The 20,649-nt window shown below is 43.7% G+C and overlaps 1 protein-coding gene across 1 annotated transcript in view; it reads left to right on the top strand.

Annotated features, from left to right (window-relative positions):
- The window catches only part of LOC137373241 (rab GTPase-activating protein 1-like), a 556,698-nt gene that overhangs the window by 115,582 nt on the left and 420,467 nt on the right, over positions 1 to 20,649 (top strand). The window contains exons 8-10 of the mRNA XM_068038091.1: positions 8,090 to 8,156; positions 13,147 to 13,249; positions 14,995 to 15,161. Of these exons, the coding sequence (XP_067894192.1) occupies positions 8,090 to 8,156; positions 13,147 to 13,249; positions 14,995 to 15,161 (337 nt within the window). The remainder of the gene's footprint in view (positions 1 to 8,089; positions 8,157 to 13,146; positions 13,250 to 14,994; positions 15,162 to 20,649) is intronic.

Below are 20,649 nucleotides of genomic sequence, written 5' to 3'. Positions count from 1 at the left end.
GCTCCTACAGAGTGTTGTTGTATGGAAAGCTTTGGCGATGTACTCTTCTCTTTCAGATGAATACTCACGAGACTACTCACAGAGTAAAGACTGCTGTTCTCAATCCCTCTGAGTTGGTACCAGAGGCATACAGACAAAAATTTTGGAATTTAAAAAAAGAAATAGAGCCTGTCATATATGGAATTTGCTGGAGAGAAGGGAATGGTATAGATCAATTTAAGATTATGCAAGATTTTGAGAACCTTGGGGAAGTAGTTCTAATGGAAGAATTCAAGAATATCGTCCGTTCAGGAATAAGGTCCCACTTGGAAGAACATAAAGTTGGTAAAATAAGGAATGCCGTAGTAATGGCCCGCTGATTGCGAATGGTCCCAAAAAAGCAGCAGTTACAAGCCCCAGTTTGGAAACTTTCTGAGAAGTTGGAGAGATAGGAAGGTTAATTATGAAAAAAGATCTGGTTCTACTGAGAAAGATGACAAAAGTAAAAACACAGACGCACATCAGGTTAATAAAAGAGAAAGCTCGGAGAAATCATTTGGTTCGAGGGGACCAAAAAGCTATTTCTGTCATAAGAAAGGACATGTGAAGGCTGAGTGTTGGAAGTGGAAAAACAAGCCCGTTGCATGTGTACAGTCAAAAAGTGTTTCCCCAGGAAATACTGTCTGAGTGGATAACGTTCATGGCAAGCAGGTTCTCCCATTTTCACTGATAGAGTGAATCAGATTGCAGAGAATTATGGAAGTTTCCTGTTTTATGGTGAAGTATCTCCCCATTTGTATACTGAGGCAGGCAAGCCAGTAATTGCCCTTAGAGTTACAGGGGTGGCATAGTCACTGATGTTGGCAGGTGACATGAACATTTTCGCAGTAGTTCGCTGAATGCAAAGGTGTTAATTCAAGGGATAAATAGGACCAATTTATCCGTTCCTTTATATAGGGTTACTGGTCCTGTTAGCATCAGTGTTGTCTCTAGTTTCCCCATTGAAGGGGTAGATTTTCTGCTGGGAAGTGACTAGGCTGGGTTAAGGTATTGGCGTCTCCAGTAGTTTTGGAAAGGCCAGTTGAGATTTCTGAAACTGAGGTTTTGCAGGACGAATTTCCTGGAACATTCCAAGATTGTGTCGTGACTAGAACCCAGGCTCATAGGATGAAACAAGATGAGAAGTACTAAGTTGATGTGGAGGATAATTTGTTTGTTTGGTTGGCTGAAACTTTTTTCAAGGATTTAGATGGAGATGTTAGCGGTAAAAACTTTAAGGCTAACAATGGTGAATTGTTTAGCAGATCCTCTTTGCTTGAGGCACAGCAGGCAGACCCTGACTGAAGAACCCAGTCTCAGAGGGCATGTTGTGAGGCCGAAGCTGAAAAGGTCACTGTGTGTTATGTCAGGAATGATGCTTTGATGAGGAAGTGGAGACCTCCCCAGAGGTCTGCTGATGAGGATTTCATCAAATTGTTGTCCCTCCTTGCTACCACAATGAAATTTTGAGAATTGCCCATGAAATACCAGTTGCAGGTCATTTGGGTATTCGGAAGACAGGGTTACGATGCATTTTTACTGGCCAAAGCTGCATAAAGATGTGGTTGACATCTGTAAGACATGTCACATGACTGGGAAGCCACAGCTTTCGATTAAACCAGCCCCATTAATACCGATACCTACATTTGACGAACCCTATAGTAGGGTCCTTGTGGATTATGTAGGTGTAGCACAGGTGGTAGAGAATGTAGATGGTGATACTGGTGCTTGTGATGCACCTGAGCCTGAGACTGAGTGTTCCCAAACTGAACCTCCTGTGATGAAGCTGACGAACACAGGAAAGACATAACTGACATTGAGGGAGTTTAAGCCAGTATGTGCAGAGAAGCCAGGGCGTACTACTTAGGTGATTCATGAGGTTGATGTAGGGGAAGCTAAAACCATTAAACAAAACCCCTACAGACTCAATCCCAGTAAGTTGGTTAAAGTCAGAGAGCAGCTTCAGTACATGTTAAATAATGATATAATTAAACCTAGTCAAACTAGTTGGAGTCCTCCTGTTGTTTTGGTACCAAAACCAGATGGTTCACAAAGATTCTCTATAGATTACCAAAAGGTTAATGCAGTAACTAAGACGGACTCCTATCCAATCCAAGGCTTGAGGATTGTGTTATTAGGGTGAGGAGCTTGGCCTTTGTTAGCAAGATTGATTTGATTAAGGGATATGGCAAGTCTCCTTGTCTGATCAAGCTAAAGAAATAATCTGCTTTTGTGACACCAGATGGTCTGTTCCAGTGTACAGTCACATCATTTTATGAAAAATGCACCGGCCACATTTCAAAAATTGATCAATCAAGTAATTGTTGAATTGAGTAATTGCGTTGTGTACATCAATGACTTTTTGGTGTACAGCGACATATGGAGGGATCATGTCCGACATTTAGGAGTTCTGTTTGACAGGCTGGCTAAAGCTAACCTTGTTATAAAAGGGCAAATTTGACAAGGCCAAGGTCACTTATTTAAGAAATATCATGTGTTAAGGTCAAGTATTACATGAGAAGCCAAGGTTCAAGCAATTATAGATTTACCTGTACCCAAGACAAAAAAATGTTACGGTTTCTGGGTATGTGTGGGTTTTACAGGAAATTTGTCCCTAATTTCAGCACTGTAGGTCCATTGACTAATCTGTTAAAGAAGAACGTGTAGTTCGAATGGTCAGTCATGCCAAACAACGTCTGAGAAGTTAAAGGCCATTTTAATAAAATAACCAGTTCTTGAAGCCCCAGATTTGAATAAACTATTGAAAGTGGCTATTGACGCCAGTGATTTGGGGATTGGAGCAGTACTGCTCCAAGATGATGATGCTGGTAAGGAAAGTCCCGTTAGCTACTTCTCTAGGAAGCTCAATAAACATCAAACAAAATTCTCGACCATCGAAAAAGAAGCTTTAAGTCTTCTATTTGCTTTACAACAGTTCGAGGTATATGTAACCAGTAGTCGGAGAGAAGTATTGGTTTACACAGATCACAATCCACTTCTGTTTCGGGAAATGCTCAGAACAAAGAACCTCGGGTTATTCCGCTGGAGTTTAATGTTACAGGCATTTACACTAAAAATTGTACATGTTGCAGAGTGTGACATTGAGGTGGAAGAGAAGGCGAGAGTGTGAAGCATTGAGGTGGAAGAGAAGAAAGTGTGACATATTGAAGAGAAGAAGTGTGAGTGACAGGTTGAGGTGGAACAGTAGGAGAGTGTGAGAGATTCAGGTGTAGGAGACAGAGAGTATGAGAGATTGAGGTGGAAGAGATGGAGAGAGTGTGAGATTGAGGTGGAAGAGGAGAGGGAGTGATTGAAGTGGTAGAGAAGGTGAGTGTTTGACAAATTGAGGTGGAAGAGGAGGAGAGAGTGTGAGAGATTGAAGTGGAAGAGGAGGAGAGAGTGTGAGAGATTGAAGTGGAAGAGGAGGAGAGTGTGAGAGATTGAGGTGGAAGAGGAGAGAGTGCGAGAGATTGAGGTGGAAGAGGAGAGAGTGTGAGAGATTGAGGTGGAAGAGGAGGAGAGTGTGTGAGAGATTGAGGTGGAAGAGGAGGAGAGAGTGTGAGAGATTGAAGTGGAAGAGGAGGAGAGTGTGAGAGATTGAGGTGGAAGAGGAGAGAGTGAGAGAGATTGAGGTGGAAGAGGAGGAGAGAGTGTGAGAGATTGAGGTGGAAGAGGAGGAGAGTGTGAGAGATTGAGGTGGAAGAGGAGGAGAGTGTGTGAGAGATTGAGGTGGAAGAGGAGGAGAGTGTGAGAGATTGAAGTGGAAGAGGAGGAGAGTGTGAGAGATTGAGGTGGAAGAGGAGAGAGTGAGAGAGATTGAGGTGGAAGAGGAGGAGAGAGTGTGAGAGATTGAGGTGGAAGAGGAGGAGAGAGTGTGAGAGATTGAGGTGGAAGAGGAGGAGAGTGTGTGAGAGATTGAGGTGGAAGAGGAGGAGAGTGTGAGAGATTGAGGTGGAAGAGGAGGAGAGAGTGTGAGAGATTGAGGTGGAAGAGGAGGAGAGTGTGTGAGAGATTGAGGTGGAAGAGGAGGAGAGTGTGAGAGATTGAGGTGGAAGAGGAGGAGAGTGTGAGAGATTGAGGTGGAAGAGGAGGAGAGAGTGTGAGAGATTGAAGTGGAAGAGGAGGAGAGAGTGTGAGAGATTGAGGTGGAAGAGGAGGAGAGAGTGTGAGAGATTGAGGTGGAAGAGGAGGAGAGAGTGTGAGAGATTGAGGTGGAAGAGGAGGAGAGTGTGTGAGAGATTGAGGTGGAAGAGGAGGAGAGAGTGAGAGATTGAAGTGGAAGAGGAGGAGAGTGTGAGAGATTGAAGTGGAAGAGGAGGAGAGAGTGTGAGAGATTGAGGTGGAAGAGGAGGAGAGAGTGTGAGAGATTGAGGTGGAAGAGGAGGAGAGTGTGTGAGTGGAGGAGAGTGTGAGAGATTGAGGTGGAAGAGGAGGAGAGAGTGTGAGAGATTGAGGTGGAAGAGGAGGAGAGAGTGTGAGAGATTGAGGTGGAAGAGGAGGAAAGAGTGTGAGAGATTGAGGTGGAAGAGGAGGAGAGAGTGTGAGAGATTGAGGTGGAAGAGGAGGAGAGAGTGTGAGAGATTGAGGTGGAAGAGGAGGAGAGAGTGTGAGAGATTGAGGTGGAAGAGGAGGAGAGAGTGTGAGAGATTGAGGTGGAAGAGGAGGAGAGAGTGTGAGAGATTGAGGTGGAAGAGGAGGAGAGTGTGAGAGGAGGAGAGTGTGAGAGATTGAGGTGGAAGAGGAGGAGAGTGTGAGAGGAGGAGAGTGTGAGAGATTGAGGTGGAAGAGGAGGAGAGTGTGTGAGAGATTGAGGTGGAAGAGGAGGAGAGTGTGTGAGAGATTGAGGTGGAAGAGGAGGAGAGAGTGTGAGAGATTGAGGTGGAAGAGGAGGAGAGAGTGTGAGAGATTGAGGTGGAAGAGGAGGAGAGTGTGTGAGAGGAGGAGAGTGTGAGAGATTGAGGTGGAAGAGGAGGAGAGTGTGTGAGAGGAGGAGAGTGTGAGAGATTGAGGTGGAAGAGGAGGAGAGTGTGTGAGAGATTGAGGTGGAAGAGGAGGAGAGAGTGTGAGAGATTGAGGTGGAAGAGGAGGAGAGAGTGTGAGAGATTGAGGTGGAAGAGGAGGAGAGAGTGTGAGAGATTGAGGTGGAAGAGGAGGAGAGAGTGTGAGAGATTGAGGTGGAAGAGGAGGAGAGAGTGTGAGAGATTGAGGTGGAAGAGGAGGAGAGTGTGTGAGAGATTGAGGTGGAAGAGGAGGAGAGTGTGAGAGATTGAGGTGGAAGAGGAGGAGAGTGTGTGAGAGATTGAGGTGGAAGAGGAGGAGAGTGTGTGAGAGGAGGAGAGTGTGAGAGATTGAGGTGGAAGAGGAGGAGAGAGTGTAAGAGATTGAGGTGGAAGAGGAGGAGAGAGTGTGAGAGATTGAGGTGGAAGAGGAGGAGAGTGTGTGAGAGATTGAGGTGGAAGAGGAGGAGAGAGTGTGAGAGATTGAGGTGGAAGAGGAGGAGAGAGTGTGAGAGATTGAGGTGGAAGAGGAGGAGAGAGTGTGAGAGATTGAGGTGGAAGAGGACGAGAGAGTGTGAGAGATTGAGGTGGAAGAGGACGAGAGAGTGTGAGAGATTGAGGTGGAAGAGGAGGAGAGAGTGTGAGAGATTGAGGTGGAAGAGGAGGAGAGAGTGTGAGAGATTGAGGTGGAAGAGGAGGAGAGAGTGTGAGAGATTGAGGTGGAAGAGGAGGAGAGAGTGTGAGAGATTGAGGTGGAAGAGGAGGAGAGAGTGTGAGAGATTGAGGTGGAAGAGGAGGAGAGAGTGAGAGAGATTGAGGTGGAAGAGGAGGAGAGAGTGTGAGAGATTGAGGTGGAAGAGGAGGAGAGAGTGTGAGAGATTGAGGTGGAAGAGGAGGAGCGAGTGTGAGAGATTGAGGTGGAAGAGGAGGAGAGAGTGTGAGAGATTGAGGTGGAAGAGGTGGAGAGTGTGTGAGAGGAGGAGAGTGTGAGAGATTGAGGTGGAAGAGGAGGAGAGTGTGTGAGAGGAGGAGAGAGTGAGAGATTGAGGTGGAAGAGGAGGAGAGTGTGAGAGATTGAGGTGGAAGAGGAGGAGAGTGTGTGACAGGAGGAGAGAGTGAGAGATTGAGGTGGAAGAGGAGGAGAGTGTGAGAGATTGAGGTGGAAGAGGAGGAGAGTGTGAGAGATTGAGGTGGAAGAGGAGAGACTGTAAATCAGGCAGGTTGATTACCACATAGGCAGTGAAGAGGAAAATCTGCCCCTGATTTATCACCTATCAGCTGTTGGTATTTGAAATTAGCAGACGTTTCCCTCCTGAATGATCTAACTAACTAAGATTATGACCCCTTGTTCTGGACTCCCCCACTAGAGAAAATAGTTTCTCTCTTTCTGTGCTATGAAATCTGTTTTAAACACTTCAATTTGGTGGCACAGCGGTGCAGTGGTTAGCACCGCAGCCTCACAGCTCCAGCGACCCGGGTTCGGTTCTGGGTACTCCCTGTGTGGAGTTTGCAAGTTCTCCCTGTGACTGCGTGGGTTTCCGCCGGGTTCTCCGGTTTCCTCCCACAGCCAAAGACTTGCAGATGATAGGTAAATTGGCCATTGTAAATTGCCCCTAGTGTAGGTAGGTGGTAGGAGAATTGAGGGAAGGTGGGGATGTGGTAGGGAATAAGGGATTAAGGTAGGATTAGTATGAATGGGTGGTTGATGGTCGGCACAGACTCGGTGGGCCGAAGGGCTTGTTTCAATGCTGTATCTCTCTATGACTCTAATCAGATCCCCTCTTAACCTTCTATACTCAAGGGAATACAAGCCTATTCTATGCAACCTATTCTCATAATTTAACTCTCTAAGCCTTGTATCATTCTGGTGAATCTACATAGCAATCCTCCAAGGCCATTCCTAAGGTGCAGTGCCCAAAACTGAATATAGTACTCCAGATGTTGTCTGACCAAAGCTCTGCAGAACTGAAGCATGATTGGGAAATAAAAGTAACACGTATATGTGCTTAGGAATTGCAGCAATGCTATTACTGTAGTAAAGTTCTCAACCTCTAGATTGCTCCTCCCAGTACTTGGTAAAGGGATTGCCTGTGTACCTTGATCAGTAAACTGTTAATAATATAATTACATTTTACTTAATTACAACCATCTGAACTCAGCAACTTTCTGCCATGAGACACTGGTTCCTTTCTTAAAATATGCTGAACTGGGAGTGTTTGTGCATTATTGACTAACTAAATTAACTTGCTCCCAAAAGAAACACGAGAGCAGACCCAGGCCTTATGACCTCAATGCATATTCCTCTGTCTAGCACTGTCTTGTATGTTCAGTACAAGTTGTCTCAGTCACAGACAATGAAACTGCCATAGTTGTTGTCTCTGAGTTCAATTGAGGGCGGCACAGTGGCGCAGTGGTTAGCACTGCAGCCTCACAGCTCCAGGGACCCGGGTTCGGGTTTGGTAGGAATATGGGATTGGTGTAGGATTGGTATAAATGGGTGGTTGATGGTCGGCACAGACTCGGTGGGCCGAAGGGCCTGTTTCAGTGCTGTATCTCTAATCTAATCTAATTATCAACGAAGAATAATCCACTGTCTGTAAGTAAGTCTTGTGTTCTATGGACAGAAATCGTCCCGTACCCCACGCACTGAAATTGCACTATTTAATGTTAAATGACGCAAAGATGTACATTCAATAACAGATGCTTCTATGTTATTCTGTATTACCTAATTTCCACCACTAGATGGCATCCTATCCAGAGCAATCAGTGTGGCAAGCTTTAGAATAGAGCTGTTTATAATTTGGCAGTTTCACAATATTTTGCTGATAATGTAAGTCACAATTTGAACTTGTGAATGAAAATATGGCTGGTATTAAATTTGAATGTGATTGTGGTTCAGTTGCTGGAGTGACAGAACATCACATTTTATGATCCAAAGGTAGGGAACATTCTTCACTATTTTGACATGCATGCAGATTTTGTGATCTAATTTAATAGCGTGAAGCATTAAAGCCTCAAGTTTCCTGCTGCATTTGAAGTGTTGTATGACATTTGCAGTATTTTACCTTTTCCAGGTGTTTTGGCATGCTCCTGAGCCCAGGGAGAAATGTGCGTAACAGTGACATGCACTTGCTTGACATGGTAAGTTTGGTGGAGTGAGAAAACTTTTTACATTTGAAGTTGTGATTAACAAGTGAACGTACAATGAAATGCCAAGAAAAATACCTGCAACTGCTGGGCAAGGTTTACGCACTGACCGAATGAGCTCAGTATTTCCATAATACTTTGTGAAATCTGGCAATGTGAACTCTATAGCTGTGGCTCAACTGGTAGCACTCTTGCCTCTGAGTCAGAAGGTTGTGGCTTCATGCCTCACTCCAGAGACTTGAGTTTATAATCTAATCTAGGCTGGCATTGCAGTACAGTGCTGAGGGAAACCTTGCAATGTTGGAAGTGCCATCTTTCAGATGAGACGTTAAGCTGAGGCCCGGTTTGCCTTCTGAGGTGGACGTAAACGATCCCACAGCGTTGTTTCGAAGAAGAGCAGGAGAGCTCTCCCTAGTATCCTAGCCAATATTCGTGTGTCAATTTACAACACATTATCAGGTCATTATTGCATTGTTTGAGGGATCTCACGAGTGCAGTATGGCTGTTGGATTCTCAACATTACAACAGTGCCTAAGCTTTTTAAAAAAAATTAATTGGCTGTGAAGTGTTTTGGGATGTCCTGTGAAAAGCGCATATAAATGCAAATTCTTTTCCTTAGTTGAGTACTTGCCTGAGTTAGACATGACATTCTAATCCCAGGTCTTTATTGATTCCCATTCTGCTGGTCAAATTATTGTTTTTACTGTTGTGTCGTATAATTTGGCAAATCTCTGGATGGATGGAGAACCTGTTGGCTCTGTCTGATCATACTATGATTTTCTAAGACTTCCTTAATAGATTCCAGCATTTTCCTGATGACTGATGTCAGGCTAACTGGTCTGTAGTTCCCCATTTACTCTCTCCCTCCTTTCTTGAGTAATGGTGCTATATTTGCTAACTTCCAATCTGCTGGGACCATTCTAGAATCGAAGGAATTTTGGAAAATCATAACCAATGCATCCACTACCTGTGCAGCCAATTCTTTAAGAAGGATGTAGGCCATCAGTTCTTGGGGATTTGTCAGCTCTTAGTCCCTTAAGATTCTCCAATACTACTTCTTTAATTTATTAATATTAATTACTTCAAGTTCCTCACTCTTATTAGCCCCTTGGTTACCCTCTATTTCTGGTATGTAATTTTTACTGTGAACAAAATATTTGTTCATCATCTCCATCATTTAAATTAGATTACAAACCAACTTCAAAAGTAATTCATTGACTGTGAAGCGCTTCAGGATGTCCTGAGGAAGTCACAGGTCCTACATAAATGGAAGTTCTTTCTTTCTATTTTACAATAACCGAACTCAGTTGCTCCCTGACAGGTTATGTTTATGCGAAAGAAAAATCGTGTTTGACAGATTTATTAGAGTTTTTTTAAGGCTGTAACTAGTAGGGTAGATAGGCTTAAAACTGGATAAATCCCCAGGCCCAGATGAGATGTATCCCAGGCTGTTATGCGAGGCAAGGAAGGAGATTGCAGGGGCTCTGACACAAATTTTCAAATCCTCTCTGGCCACAGGAGAGGTACTAGAGGACTGGAGGACAGTGAATGTGGTACCATTATTCAGGAAGGGTAGCAGGGATAAACCAGGTAATTACAGGCCACTGAGTCTTAACATCAGTGGTAGGGAAACTATTGGAAAAGATTCTGAGGGACAGGATTAATCTTGGAGAGGCAGGGATTAATCAAGGATAGTCAGCATGGCTTTGTCAGGGGGAGATCATGTTGCACAAACTTGATTGAATTTTTTGAACTTCAGTAAGGCTTTTGATAAGGTCCGGCATGGAAGATTGGTTAAGAAGGTGAGAGCCCATGGGATCCAGGGCAATTTGACAAATTGGATCTAAAATTGGCTTAGTGGCAGGAGGCAGAGGGTGATGTTTGTGAGTGGAAGCCTGTGACCAGTGGTGTACCACAGGGATCGGTGCTGGGACCCTTGCTGTTTATAATATACATTAATGATTTAGATGTAAATATAGGAGGTAGGATCAGTAAGTTCGCAGATGACATGAAAATTGGTGGTGTTGTAAATAGCGAGGAGGAAAGGCTTAGATTACAGGGAGATATAGATGGGCTGGTAAGATGGGCGGAGCAGTGGCAAATGGAATTTAATCCTGAGAAGTGTGAGGTGATGTATTTTGGGAGGACTAACAAGGCAGAATAATATACAATGAATGGTAGGACCCTAGGAAGTACAGAAGGTCAGAGGGACCTTGGTGTCCATAGATCACTGAAGGCAGCAGCGCGATTAGATAAGGTGGTTCGGAAGGCATATGGGATACTTGCCTTTATTAGCCGAGGCATAGAATATAAGAGCAGGGAGGTTATGATGGAGCTGTATAAAACTCTAGTTAGGCCACAGCTGGAGTACTGTGTACAGTTCTGGGCACCACACTATAGGTAGAATGTGATTGCACTGGAGAGGGTGCAGAGAAGATTCACCAGGATGTTGCCTGGACTGGAGCAGTGAAGAGAGACTTTATAGGCAAGGGTTGTTTTCCTTAGAGCAGAGAAGGCTGAGGGGGGACCTGATTGAGATGTACAAAATTATGAGGGGCATTGATGGGATAGATAGGACAAAACATTTTCCCTTAGCAGAGGAGTCAATAACCAGGGGGCATTGATTTACGGTAAGGGACAGGAGGTTTAGAGGAGATTTGAGGAAAAGATTTTTCACCCAGAGGGTGGTTGGAATCTGGAACAAACTGCCTGAGGGGGTGGTAGAGGCAGGACCCTCACAATATTTAAGAAGTATTTAGATGAGCACTTGAAATGCCATAGCATACAAGGCAACGGGCCAAGTGCTGGAAAATGGGATTAGAATAGATAGGCTCTTGGTGGCCGGCACAGACACAATGGGCCTGTTTTTGTGCTGTATCACTCTATGACTCTATAAAGGGGGGTCATTAGATTTAGTATACTTGGATTTCCAAAAGGCATTCGATAAGGTACCACATAAAAGGTTAATTCACAAGAGAAGGACTCATGGAATTGGGGTACTATATTAGCATGGGTGGAGGATTGGTTAACGGATAGGATTTAAGGGGGATTTGAGGAAGAACTTTTTTACCCAGAGGGTGGTGACGGTCTGGCATGCCCTGCCTAGGAGGGTGGTAGAGGCAGGTTGCCTCACATCCTTTAAAAAGTACCTGGATGAGCACTTAGCACGTCATAACATTCAAGGCTATGGGCCAAGTGCTGGCAAATGGGATTAGGTAGACAGGTCAGGTGTCTTTAATGCATCGGTGCAGTTTTGATGGGCCGAAGGGCCTCTTCTGCACTGTATTATTCTGTGATAGGAAGCAGAGAGTTGGGATAAACGGGGCATTTTCAAGTTGGCAGGCTGTAACTAGTGGAGTGCCACAAGGATCAGTGCTGGGGCCTCAGCTATTTACAATTTATATTAATGACTTAGATGAAGGGACCAAAAGTAATGTACATAAGTTTGCTAACAATACAAAGGTAGATGGGAGCCACAAAGAGGCTGCAAAGAGATATAGACAGGATAAGTGAGTGGTCAACAAGTTGGCAGATGGTGTGTAATGTGGGGAAGTGTGAGGTAATTTACTTTGGTAGTAAGAATAGAAAAGCAGAATATTTTTCAAAAGGTGTGAAACTTCTGAGTGTTGATGTTGATGTTGATAGAGACTTGTGTGTACTCATACAATAAGCACAAAGTTTGCTTGTAGATCCAGCAAGCAATTGGGCAAATGGCATGTTGGCCTTATTGTAAGGGAATTGAAGTACAAGAACAAGGAAGTCTTACTACAATTGCATAGGGCTTTGGTGACACCACACCCATATCTAAGGAAGGATATACTTGCCTTGGAGGTTCACTAGATTGGTTCCTGGGATGGGAGGGTCGTCCTATGATGGGCTGTGTAAATTGGGCCTATACGCTCTGGTGTTTCGATGAATGAGAGGTGATTTCACTGAAACATACAAGTTTCTGAAGGGGCTTAACAGTGTAGACATTGAGAGGTTGTTTCCCCTGGCTGGGGAATCTGGAACATGGGGGCACAGTCACAGGATAAGGGGTCAATCATTTTGGACTGAGTTGAGGAGAAATTTCTTCACTCAGAGGGTTGTGAATCTTTGGAATTCTCTACCCTGGAGGGTTGTGGATGCTCCATCATTGAATACATGTCAGGCTGTGATATACAGATTAATGGTCTGTCAGGGAATCAAGGGATATTGGGAGTAGATGGAAAAGAGGAGTTGAGGCAGAAGATCGGAGAAGACCCGAGGGGCTGTATGGTCTACTCCTGCTGCTATTTCTTACACTCATGTTTTTATCTTGACAGCAAATTTATGTGCAGCAAGATCTCACATGGGATAGATGACCAGTTAATCTGTTTTTGGTGGTAGCAGTTGAGGAATGAATGTTCGTTAGGAAAACATCTTTCTTTCTTTCTAAAAATGCCCTTGGGATCTTTTACATCCATCTCAGAGGGCTGGCGGGGCGTTGGTTTAATGCCTCATCCAAAAGACGGCACTCGTGACAATGTAGCATTCCCTCAATATCGTACTGTAGTGTTAGCCCAGATTCAGTGCTGAAATCGGGAAATGGGGCCTTAAATTTATGACCTCCTGACCCTGAGACGAGGGTGCTACCACTGAGTCAAAGTGGTGCTTAATAAGAGTTTCTTCTTGAATCCTGGGTGGCTGTCGTCTGGCTGATTGAATGTTCGTCTAAAGCTTTGAAGGACCGCTACTCTTCCAGTCGAGAATATTTTCAGGTGTTTGGTAAGGTATTTCTTTTTTGTTCATTCATGGCATGTATGCATCACTGGCAAGGCCAGCATTTGTTGCCCATCCCTAATTTCTCTTGAGAAGGTGGTAGTGAGCCGCCGCTTTGAACTGCTGCAGTTAGTGTGGTGTAGGTACACCTACAGTACTGTTAGGAAGGGAGTTCTAGTTTTTTTGGCCTAGCGACATCTCACTATCTGCTCATTTTGTTTTTTTTCTATCGGATTTCACTCAGGAGTCCATGGGAAAGAGCTCTGATGGCAAGTCTTACATAATCACAGGAACATGGAACCCTAATGGTCCTGCCTTTCAGGCGTTGAATGAGGAAACTCCTAAAGGTATTTCACTGCTAAAAAGCTGCTTGTTGTAATCCACTGCCTTTGTTATATTGGTTTGTCAGTCAGGATGAGGAGTAATTAATTCTGTCCTGTTCGCACTCAAATGTTTTTATGTGGGGAGCCCTTGCAAATATTGTCACAGTCCTCAGGGCCCACTGTCCTAACTTCTGAAAGCTATTGTCAGCAATTCAAAATGAAAACACTACCAAAACACTCTGTACACAGCAACAGAAATAGCTAGCAAGAAATACATAAATTAGATGATTTCCCCCATGGATCCACTAGATCTGAGGATTGTAGATTGGAAACATATGTCCCAGGTTTGAAACTTAATGGAGCAGTCGTGATTTTAACTGAAAAATGCTTCAGAAGCGAGAGCACATTGCTAGTACAGTCTCAGAAACTTGGTTTTTACCCCCAGGAGGTTTTTTTGTTTGGTCACATTTATGTTAAAACTTTAGGAAACATGACAAAGAATAATCTTAAATGAGGAAATAAAAATGACACATTACCAACAAAAACCACAGAAAGAAAGTAGACGAGGTGGAAAAGAAAAGAAGACTTGAGAAGGCAACACACTGTATACTGATGTGATGGGGTAGGTCCACTCTAAACTCCAACCCTGCCATTGCTGGATGGAGGTGAGATATGTGTACTAATGGGGGAAGGATTCAAGCAGAGGGGAGGTGCATCCACTGACAGAGGAAGGGGTCAAACAAAGATGAGCACTTAGTGATTGAGGAATGGGTTATGTTTGGGTGAGGTTTTACTCGTGATGAAGGAAAAGTTAAGTTGAGGTGAGGGTGGGGTGGGATGGATGATGGTGATAAAGCAAGTGGCGATGTGGTATGCTCAGTGAGCAAAGAAGGAGGCAAACTGTGTTGTGCCAAGTCCTGTGACAGATGGAGAGCAGAGTTGAAGAAGGACCGTGATGGAGAAAACATAATGGAAATTGTCATTTTCCATACTTGCATGTCTCAGTGGCTTGTTTTGGGGAGTCCAAGCTTTGGTTGGTCCTGGGTGATGGTCTCTGTCTTGAATGGAAAGGTAACTGAATCAGTTAAAGGCTGCTAAATGTGGAACTTGCAGCTCAATAAAGCTGTAAAGTTTAATAGATAGCAAGATACAATTTCGTCTGGTGGAGGAGTTCAGAATAAGGGAGCATAACCTTAAAATTAGAGCTCGACTGTTCAAGGATGATGTCAGGAAACACTTCATCAGAGGGCAGTGGAAATCTGGAACTTTCTCCCCTAAAAAGCTGTTAATGATGGGGGTCAACTGAAAATTGCAAAACTGAGGTTGACAGATGTTTACAAAAGGAAAATACTGTGGCTGCTGGAAATCTGAAATAAAAACCGGAAATGCTGGAAATACTCAGCAGGTCTAGCAGCATCTGTGGAGAGAGAACAAGAGTTAATGTTTCAGGTTGATGACCTTTTGACAGAACTCTGGCAAAAGGTCATCGTCCTGAAACATTAACTCTGTTTTTCTGTCTCCATCAATTGAGTTTTAAGGGTTACGGAACCACGGTAAGTAGATGGAATTAATGTACACATCAGCCATGATCCAGTTGAGCTTCAGGTGACAGTGTCTGTCTTGAACGGAAAGATAACTGATTCAGGTAAAGAGAAGTGTATGTGAAACTTGCAGTTAGAATAGCTGGAAACTGCAATGATAGCCTGCTGTATTTTATGCAAAGACAATACCAGTTGATTAATTGCAGCTTGATTTTGTTTGACTCACAGATAAGAGGGTCTACATGACTGTAGCTGTGGACTTAGTAATCACTGAGGTGGTAGAGCCAGTTCGATTTCAGTTGGAAACAGTGGTCCGTGTGTATCCAACCAATGAGCGGTTCTGGTACTTCAGCAGGAAAACCTTCACAGAATCATTCTACATGAAGCTGAAACAGGTATGGGTTTTAAGAAGAAAATAAAGGCACCTTACTGTGGGTTTGTGGAAGGGTGATACTTTTTGAAAGGCGCCAACATTAACATCTAACCGTCTGTAGCATGATTTGAGAGTCACAATTCTGCACGCATCTCAGCAGCAGTAAGGTTTCTGAGCCATAAATCACCTACCCTGGCACGGCACCGTGAATCCCCTAACCCTAGCACTGAGGGGTATATCACATGCCCTGCTGTGTATGCCCTGCCCTGGCACTAAGGGATATATCTCCTAACCTGGCACTGCACCATGTATCCCCTAAACTTTCTGCTGAGAGGTACATCACCTGCCCTGGCGCAGTGAGGTCGGTTCCCCTTCCCTGGAGCGGCGGGGTCGGTTCCCGTTCCCCCACCCTGCGGCGACGGGGCCTGTTGCCCCACTCCCTGGGGCGGCGGAGCCTGTTCTCCACCCCACCCTGGGCCTGGGTCGGCAGGGTCTATCCCCTCCCTTGGCGTTTTGTGATCATTCAGATTCACTCACTTGGAAAGACGTTGACAGCTTCTATGAAAGGATCCAGATAATAGATAATATTATGGGGACTGCAAGCTGTAGAAAGTAAGGCCATTAGGGGAAGGCACAGTGGGACTGAGGAATGATTCTGATAGCTGCTTCATGTTTGCTAATTGGCTCTGTTGTGATTGGCTTGCCTTAATTGCCACAGTGACAAATCAAGTGTGAAATCAAGATATTAGTGCTTGGCATTATTCGTAATTGACAGTTGGATTCCAAGCTTATAGCTACTCCTTGCTTCCCTACTCTTGGTAACCTTTCACTTGCCTGATCCCTTGCACTTGTTAGACTAGGGACAAGGCTCTTGAAGCCACAGTCTTTAGTTGTGAGGGGATTGAATAGTTTAGACATTAGTATAGGCTGTGGAGGATTTGCAGTTTCCCGGTGCCACGTGCTAGTGAGCAAAGGAATAGGAGGATTGATCAACTGAACACGTGGCTGGAGAATTGGTGTAGGAGAGAGGGCATCAGATTTCTGGGGCAGGTGTGACGGTCTACACCTTAACAGGACTGGAACTAATATCCTCACAGGGAAATTTGCTAGTGCTGTTGGGGAGGGTTTAAACTAGCTTGTCAGGTGATGGGAACCTGAGGGGTAGCTCAAATTGGAAGGAAGTAAAGCTGGTAACAGGAGGTACAAAAGTAGCAAGTGACATTAGAAGGCAGGCGAAACAAAGGCGAGCATCCACTAGGCTTGGAATGCAGAATGTCAAGAAGACAAGGTTAAGGGAACTCTACCTGAATGCACTCAGCATTCGCAACAAGGTAGATGATTTAAAGGTCCAAATAGAGGTAAATGGGTATGATCTAATTGTCATAACGGAAACTTGGCTACATGGTGACCAAGACTGGGAACTGAATATTCAAGGATATTGGACATTTAGGAAGGACAGACAAATAGGAAAATGAGGTGGTTTTGCTCTGATAATAAGGGGTGGGATCAGTACAGTAGTAAAGGAGGATCTCAGATTGGAAGAACAAAATGTGGAATCTGTTTGGGTGGTGCTAACAAACAGCAAGGGGCAGCAAACATTGGTAGAAGTTTTTTTATAGGCCACCAAATAGTAGTGGTAGTGTGGTGCATGGTATGTATTAGGAGATTAGAGAAGCATGTGGCATGGGTAATACAGTAATCATGGGTGATTTCAATCTGCAGATAGACTGGGTAAACCTAATGAGCACTAATGCTGTGGAGAAAGAGTTTCTGGAGTGTGTTAGGGATGGTTTTCTACGGCAGTATGTTGAGGAACCGACTAGAGAACAGCCTATTTTAGATCTAGTATTATATAATAAGAAAGGGCTAATTAATAATCTTGTTGTAAAAGAACCTTTAGGGATGAGTAACCATAATATGATAGAACTTTACATTATGTTTGAAAGTGAGGTAGTTCAATCTCAAGCCAGGGTGTTAAAATTGAACAAAAGAAATTATGAAGGTATGAAGGGCAAATTGGCTGAGGTGGATTGGAAAATACATTAAAAGGTATGACAGTGCAAAGACAATGAATAGTTTTTAAAGAAATATTACATAGTTTACAGCAATTATACATTCCTTCAAGGCACAAAAACCCCAAAAGTAAAGGCAGTCAACCGTGGATAACAAAGGAAGTTAAGGATTGTATAAGATTAAAAGAAAAGGCCGATAAAGTTGTTAGAAATAGTAGTAAACCTGAGGATTGGGAGGATTTTAGAATACAGCAAAGGAGAACCAAGAAACTGATAAAGAAAGGGAGAATAGGATATGAACGTAAGCTCGCAAAAAATTCAATAACGGACTGTGAAAGCTTCTACAGGCATGTAAAAAGGAAACGTTTGGCTAAGACAAATGTGGCTTCATCACAGGAGAATTTATAATGGGGAATAGAGACATGGCAGAGAAGCTTATTGATTACTTTGTGTCTGTCTTCACTGAGGAAGATACAAGAAATCTCCCAGAATTAGAAATCCAAGGGATTAAGGGGAATGAGGAATTGAAGGAAATTAGTATTAGTAGGAAGGTTGTATTGGAGAAATTAATGGGGCTGAAGGTTGATAAGTCCCCAGGATCTGATATTCTACATCCAAGAGTGTTGAAAGAGGTAGCTCTGGAGATAGTGGATGCATGGGTGATCATCTTCCAAAATTCTATAGATTCTGGAGCAGATCCTGCAGATTGGAAGGTCACAAATGTTACCCCACTATGTAAGAAGGGAGGGAGAGAGAAAACAGGGAATTTACAGACCTGTTAATCCTACACCAGTGGTCGGGAAAATGCTAGAATCTATTCTAAAGGATGTGATAAATGGGCACTTGGATAATTATGATCTGATTGGGCATAGTCAACATGGATTTATGAATGGGAAATCATATTTGACGTGCCTGTTGTTGTTTTTTGAGAATGTTACTAACAGAATTGATAAAGGGGAGTTGGTGGATTTGTTATACTTTGATTTTCAAAAGACTTTTGATAAAGTCCCCCACAGGAGATTGGTTAGCAAAATTAAAGCACATGAGATCGGAGGTAATATACTCACATTGGTTAACAGGCAGAAAGCAGAGAATAGGAATAAACGGGACATTCTCGCGTTGACAACCTGTGACTAGGGGTACAGCAAGGATCAGTACTTGGCCCTCAGCTGTTCACAGTATAGATCAATGATTTGGATGTGGGGACCAAATGTAGTATTTCCAAGTTTGCGGATGACAGGAAACTAGGTGGGAATGTGTGTTGCGAGGAAGAGGCAAAGCGGCTTCAAGGGGATTTGGACAGATTTAGTGAGTGGTCAAGAATGTGGCAGATAGAATATAATGTGGAAAAATGTGAAGTTATTCACTTTGGAATGAGGAATAGATGTGCACAGTATTTCTTAAATGGTAAGAGATTAGAGAGTGTAGATGTACAAAGGGACCTGGGTGTCCTTGTCAATAAGTCACTGAAAGCTAATATGCAGGTGCAGCAAACAATTAAGAAGGCTAATGGTATGTAAACCTTTATTGCAAGAGGATTCAAGTACAGGAGTAGTGAAGTCTTGCTTCAATTGTATAGAACCTTGGTTAGACCGCACCGGGAGTACTGTGTGTAGCTTTGGTCCCTTACCTTAGGAAGGATATTATTGCCATAGAGGGAGTGCAACGAAGGTTCACCAGACATGTTGCCGGGATGGCGGGACTGTCCTATGACGAGAGATTGGGGAAACTGAGCCTGTATTCTCTAGAGTTTTGAAGAATGAGAGGTGATCTCATTGAAATATACAAAATACTTAAAGGGATGGACAGGGTAGATGCTGCTAAGATGTTTCCCCTGGTTGGGGAATCTAGAACCAGAGGATACCATTTCAAAATAAAGGGGAAGCCACTTAGGACAGAGATGAGGAGAAACTTCTTTACTCAGAGGCTTGTGATTCTTTGGAATTCTCTACCCCAGAGGGCTGTGGAAGCTCAGTCATCGAGTATGTTTTAAGTAGAGATTGACAGATTTCTAAATACATAAGACATAAGGGGATATGGGGATAGTGTGAGAAAAGGCATTGAAGTGGATGATCAGCCATGATCATATTGAATGGCGGGGCAGACTCGATGAACTGAAAGGCCTACTCCTGTTTCTATGTTCCTCAATTAGTTGTGTGTCTGAAATGTTATTGTTGCATGTGATCTAATCCAGACAATGTAGATAAGGAACAAAGAGTGAAACATCACTGCCCTGCGTTACAGAAGGAAATTTTCTAGCTTAGTGAAATACAGAACTGTATCGTCAATCTTGCAATATTACTGGAAGTTTTGAGGCTGCTGTTTCACCATTAAGTCATTGGAGGTTTCCTACATAAACTCCCTACGTGTTGCAACAACAAACTTCTTTTTTTCTTGAAAAAAAAATCCAGTCCTCCACACCAGCTAAAACTCCGACAGGACTAACCTTGATGTTGTCTGATGCAACATAAAAGAGATGCGTCGAGTTCAAATGACTGATGATCTTAAAACAGGTTTCTTTTCTTTTTTCCTTTGGGCCTCCTTATCTCGAGAGACAATGGATACGCGCCTGGAGGTGGTCAGTGGTTTGTGAAGCAGCGCCTGGAGTGGCTATAAAGGCAAATTCTAGAGTGACAGGCTCTTCCACAGGTGCTGCAGAGAAATTTGTTTGTCGGGGCTGTTGCACAGTTGGCTCTACCCTTGCGCCTCTGTCTTTTTTCCTGCCAACTACTAAGTCTCTTCGACTCGCCACATTTTAGCCCTGTCTTTATGGCTGCCCGCCAGCTCTGGCGAACGCTGGCAACTGACTCCCACGACTTGTGATCAATGTCAGGTTTATTAACAGCTAACAAGTATATACAGTACAGAGCTAACTATTTACAGAAGCTGCTCTTGGTCTTACAGTGACAGAGAGACTGGCCAGTTTTCACATGACTATGTCCTGGTACTCAGCTCATTAGCATACTAAGATCCTAAAGGGTCATCACTCTTAAAGGCAATCACACAACTTCCCCCTTCTTTCCAAAGATGAGTCTCATATACTAAAAGTATTCTGCTATTAGCACTCTGTCTGGACTAATGCTTTGTCTTTCACCATAAACATTAACACACGTTTTGCCTTTGTCCCAGGACAGCTTTGTTATTTAATCTCCCTCTGTCCTATCAAACACCTTCCCCTTTGTTCCCTCCCCCACTCCCCTCCCCTTCACTTGCTTAAAACCTAATTTGTTTCTAACCTTTGCCAGTTCTGATGAAAGGTCACAGACCTGAAACGTTAACTTTGTTTCTCTCTCCACAGATGCTGCCAGACCTGCTGAGTATTTCCAGCACTTTTTGTTCGCCTCTCTTTTGTCCTTTAAGATACTGTATGAAGTCTTCCTCCTTGACCAAGTTTTGGTTATCTGTCCATATGCCTCCTATATGGCTCAGTGTCAAATGTTGTCTGATAATGCTCTTGTGAAGCATCTTACTATGTTAATGGTGCCATATAAATGCAAA

Source organism: Heterodontus francisci, chromosome 8 (genome assembly GCF_036365525.1).
Source record: "Heterodontus francisci isolate sHetFra1 chromosome 8, sHetFra1.hap1, whole genome shotgun sequence".
NCBI lineage: Eukaryota > Metazoa > Chordata > Chondrichthyes > Heterodontiformes > Heterodontidae > Heterodontus > Heterodontus francisci.
The sequence above is the reverse complement of the archived record's forward strand: the minus strand, read 5'-3'. Positions and strand labels throughout refer to the sequence as shown.